The sequence below is a fragment of the Branchiostoma floridae genome, chromosome 13 (genome assembly GCF_000003815.2).
Source record: "Branchiostoma floridae strain S238N-H82 chromosome 13, Bfl_VNyyK, whole genome shotgun sequence".
NCBI classification, from domain to species: domain Eukaryota; kingdom Metazoa; phylum Chordata; class Leptocardii; order Amphioxiformes; family Branchiostomatidae; genus Branchiostoma; species Branchiostoma floridae.
Window position 1 is genome coordinate 20,559,462 of NC_049991.1, and position 5,422 is coordinate 20,564,883.

At 43.0% G+C, this 5,422-nt stretch overlaps 1 protein-coding gene across 2 annotated transcripts in view; it reads left to right on the plus strand.

Moving 5' to 3' along the window:
* The first annotated feature begins 3,155 nt into the window (after window positions 1-3,155).
* The window catches only part of LOC118428470, a 4,819-nt gene continuing 2,552 nt past the window's right edge, over window positions 3,156-5,422 (plus strand). The window contains exons 1-2 of one of the 2 annotated variants that reach the window (XM_035838552.1): window positions 3,156-3,457; window positions 5,096-5,240. In XM_035838552.1, coding sequence (XP_035694445.1) covers window positions 3,322-3,457; window positions 5,096-5,240 — 281 coding nt within the window. In that variant the 5' untranslated portion in view covers window positions 3,156-3,321. Of the gene's footprint in view, window positions 3,458-4,781; window positions 4,939-5,095; window positions 5,241-5,422 lie in introns of those variants that run through there. The other variant, XM_035838553.1, reaches the window with a different exon arrangement.

Below are 5,422 nucleotides of genomic sequence, written 5' to 3' on the forward strand. Positions count from 1 at the left end.
AAACAGATGAGAGCCAAACAAAAACACACGTGAATAATAGTTTCTCATTATAAACACTATCTACGCGCAAGTTGATATAGCTGTTGCTAAATGCTACACAAACACTGGTAAAGTACCTGTCTTAAGAAACACGGGTAAATGCATCATTTCCTAAATACTAGAAAAAACAGTCATATTGGAGGTGAAGATATCCCTTGGCCAGGTGCATATACCAAAATGTGCGTTATTCTAATCAATACCTAATATTTGCATAATTATTAAAGACATTACATAGTTCTTTTGTGGTCACTTCATTGTAGAGACTTCATATTGGAGATATATAGGTTGCTTGAGGACAGGTGAATACAATGAAATACATCTTATGTCAAGATTCAGGTATATGCAATAATGGGATTTACAAGGGACCAAACCCTCCTTGTCTGAAACAAGTTCAACTATCTTATTACCATGTAATTACGTTAATATTGATACTATGAATGGAGTTATGTACAAAACCCGTGTACTTATATCATTCTGAAACTACATTTTTTGATTTATACCAATCAACTTCTAAAATGTCATGTAAACCCGTTTTTTGGGGGGGGGGGCGAAATCGCTAAAGGGGGGCGAGGTAGGGGGGCGAGATCACTAGCCGGGGGGGGGGCGAGATCGCTAGTGATTTCGCCCCGGGGGGGCGAGATCGCTAGTGATTTCGCCCCCGGGGGGGGCGAGATCACGGGGGGACGAGAACGCTGTCACACCGGTACCCACCCCTAACTGCAATCATTTGAGCCTGGACCATTGGATAAGCCATTTTGGTGAAACCGGTCTGTGTGACAGAATGAAAAAAAGTTGTAAACTGGAACTCTGCGACTCCGGCTGTCTTACTGAGGGTGACTGCGGTGAGAAAGGTGTCGGCTAGCGTGAGGATCAGTCGCCTACATATGTCCAGATTTGGACACTGAGCATTAAATCCACATGAGGAATGAAAGTGCGGTGCTTATGATATGTTTGCGTTTGAGCTGAATGTGTAGCCGCGCTGTGCTTTGGTCGCTCCCCTAAGGTACGCCTCCTGCCAACACGTCTGGTCTTCGTTACCATTTGAACGATCGGCATTTGCATATTCACAGAGATTTTATGCGAGATTTCTGATTGGCTGAATTATGGATGGTTCAAGCGCTCGTTCGAACAAGCGTTTCATTATCATCAACATGGCCACCACGTCAGACGTTCATAATGCCTGAACTACCAAGCAAATTACCCGGAATTTCTTCACTAAAACGAGCAAACAAAGACCTTAGAGGCTTTTCTCAACGGAAAGGATGTTTGAATAGCACTCTTGCCAACCGAGCATGACAAGAGTTTGATTTATCAGATCGTTCCAATAGTCTCGAAGAAGATGGGTCGTTGATGATAATAGAACGCCTGTTCGAACGAGCGCTTGAACCAGCCAACCAGAAATTTCACATAAAGTCTCTGAGAATATCAGCGACATAGAGTAGAATCGGTTCAACAGATGTTTTAAAAACGTACAGCTTTGTTGAATTTTGTTGACTGGAGTTTTCCATACGTTTGCTGGGGCGTTGGATTCATGCCATGCTTCGTAAATTCGGCATGTCACACCGTAGACTGATTGTAAGCCAGCCAATTTGCAACAAAAGCTATAGTGTCGTGACCTTGACTGACTAAGTTTTGGTGCTGACCTAACCAGCTACATATGCATGTACCTTCTTGTTTATGCTATCCACGTTAAGACATGTAACGTTGCACTACATGTATTCATGTACGTAGCTGGTTCCGTCAGCACCGTAAGTTAGTATGTACTATCTTTCAACTTGTCCTCAATTTGTACGGTCCGGAACCGAAACTTGGTGAGATACGGTGACACACCACTTTTCACTCTATATATCTTTCAACTTGCCCTACACCGGATTACTCAGAAGCGACCAAGCCGCCGAGAAGAGAATTGCTCAATATCAATATATTTCTTGTTATTATTATTTGAACTGACAAGATAAAGTTTCAAAATTGAGTAAATGCATCTTATTCCTAGCTAGAAATGATACTATTAAGAAATAAGTGAAGTGAAGTGAGGCAAGGTATACAATATGTGTCCACATATAGACATAAAATGTAGCAATACTTGGCTGACCTTTGGTACTTTGGGCAAACATGGACAATGAATCGTGTTTTAGACAGTTTCTAAGTACTCTTTTAGAGGCATAAATTCTAATATTAAAGGGACAGGCAGAGAAAGTGGGGCTTTGGCTGCTTCAGAGTACTCAAGGGCAAGGCGAAGTTCAGTTCATCCTCTGAGAGCTGACATCAGTTTTTATAAGTCCCTGTCAAGTATGGCAGAGCGCTGTTCAACATTAATATTCTGAAGTCCAATATCCTCCTCAATTGCAAAGAAGGAACGCCTAAAGCTACGACTCTCATCCGGTTTCCCACGGAGAACCCTACTAGCCATTTCCTCGTGACGCATAACATGTCCTGCCTTTGACATCCGGTGGATGATCGTTGAAATACGTGGCAGGACGCCGTTAAGTTGGCTATTCGTTACTTGGCTCCTCCATAATGGCATACATGATGTCATACATGCATGTTGAGGGCCGCATGAAGTAGCGCCTCTATCGGGTCCGCGGATTGGTGATCCCATGGCCTACAAGTGACAGCGTCCAAACGGCCTTCTTCTAGAACGTCCCAAACATGCCTAAAGTCTGGTTTTCCAACATGATACAAGCAACAAGCCTTACCTGTAACATCCAGCTTCAAAATGCCAACATTTCCGAAGAAAAAACAAACTTCTTTTCATTTGTTTTAAAAATGATTGCTGTAATGGGCTCAAAATTGACCTTCTGCGGCTGTGTCAAATTAGTGGTCATTGCCCTTTGCATCATGTTTCCATGAATCAGCACCTTATAGTAACATTAGAATCGGTTAATTCAACAGATGTTTTAGAAATTTACAGTTTTGTTGACTTTTGCTGACTGGAGTTTTCCACATTTTTGCTAGGGCATTGGATTCATGCCAAGAAGTTCGTGAATTCGGCTTGTCACATCCTAGACGGGTTGAAATCCAGCCAATTTGCAACAAAAGCTTTAGTGTCGCGTGCAGAGCTGTATGTGACCTTGGGTGACTTATAAGTTTTGGTAACCAGCTATATGTACCTTCTTGCTGATGCTGCCCACGTTTAGACATGTAACGTTACAAGTACATGTAGCCGATTCGGTCAGCACCGTAATTTAGCATGCAGTACTATCTTTCAACTTGTCCTCAATTTGTACGGTCCGGAACCGACACTTGGTGCGACACGGTGACACACCACTTTTGACTCTATATATGTTCCAAGTTGCCCTCCACCGGATTGCTCAGAAGCGACCAAGCCGCCTAGAAGAGAATTGCTCCTACTCTGAGCTCGAGATTGTGATTACACTATACTATAGCTACAGCCGCTCTACAACTGAAGTCATGGCAGGTAAGAGTTTGGATTACTAAGTAGATTATCAGCTGTACCCACGCGCATACTAGTTAAGACAGGGGGGGGGGTAATCATGACAGGTCTGGGTCGGCTTCTATGTGATATATAATAGGTTTAAATTCTGAATTATCCCATATCCGAATAAACGGATGTTAAACATTTTTTTAGTAAAACCCAGTCTTTTAACGATTATCATATGTGTATATAGCAACGACAACTAGTAGAATATACCAGAAAGGTCGAGAGACAGATAGAGAGAAAGAGATAGATACTGATATAGATAGATAGATAGATGGATAGAGAGAGAGAGAGAGAAGGGGGGGGGGGGGACTTGCTGCAAATCCAGTTTCACTTTCGACAAAAGTCAGTGTCGTGTACTGCGTCAGTAAGTTTCGAACACACGCACAAACACGCACACACATATTGGTGCTACAGGGGCATTCTATGGCAACTGTCCGGAATTTGCAAAACAGTAGGGAAGAAACAAAACATTAGGGAAGAAACACATTAGGTAGTAGAGCTGTACTGAGCTAGCAGTGAATCGGTGCCGACTTTAGGCAGACTTCCATATGTGGTGTGTTACGCGACGTGAATTTGTGAAGCGATATGACACTCGCTAAACCCGTGGAGGCCCTACCTGATATACGTATATATAGCTATATAGACATGTACAGTCATCGTAAACTTCGTGTAACAAGAACGACAAGAAGGCACGCACGTTGTCCATAAAACATGAAAGCGGCGGTGCGCATTTTCTACTTCATAAAACTAATGTCTACCATGGAAGATAACACTCTCGTTTGGAATTCAGGGCTCAAATAATCCACGGTCTGGGGGCCCCAGGAATACGTACATATGTATATATCGACGCCTGAGCACTACCAGCTTTGGTGAAACTTAGTGACTCAGGGCCACGCACCACTCTGCACACGACACTAATTTTTGCGGAAAGTGAAACCGACTTTCAACTTGCCCTCCATTACTCAGAAACGGAAAGGCTCCGCTCTGTTGTGTACCGAACCGGAACAGTCTGCTTAGAAACCACTGCTACTTTTATTTTCATTTTTATTTATTCAAAATGCGACGGTACATTACACAGACCTATAGGCAGCACGGCTGATTGCATAGGTCTACAAATAACATAACTATACAACGGTACAAGACAAATTTACATAAGACGGTATATACATCATGTTATTAGAGAAATGCGAAATAAAATACTACGGAAGCTTGAAAGTGAATAAGATTCTACGGGAGGTCAGAGGTCGAAATTTAGGCATGAGAACGTTTCAGTATAGCTAAATAAATGCAGATTAGAGGGCTATTTAGTAGTCGGAATATACAAGTCAGCATTTGTGTGGGCTACTAGGCTACAATAGGCTAGCAGGAGCAGATGGAAGGTAGTACAGTACTGCACTGTTACTGAAACCACTGGACAATCTGTGATATCTCTAGAGCCGCTTTACAAGTCATGGCAGGTAAGAGTTGGGTTGAGCAAGTTACTTTTCAGCCGTACCCTTGAATAGACCACACACATGCTATGGCTAGTTTTTTTAAAACTCTCTTGGATTAAGAGGTATGAGATCTTCCATATCTTGTTTCATCTTGTTCCTGATGACCTCTTCTCATCACCAGACACAGGATTGGCAACAGTGACCTTGAAGGTGATAAACGACCTTGACCCGGCGTCCCAGCCGTACCAGGCTTCCGTCTCCGTCCCACCGCGCAGCTCTGTCTACACTCTGCTGCTGCAGGCCTCAGCTGACGATCCAGACTTCACGTAAGTCAGTGTAAAATTACCTTAACATCATAATCATCATCACTATCATCATCACCACCATCATCAGTAGCAGCATTATCAATATCACCATCATCACCACCATCAGCAGCAGCATCATCACCATCGTCATCACCACCATCATCACCATCGTCATCACTATCGTCATCACACCATCAACATCA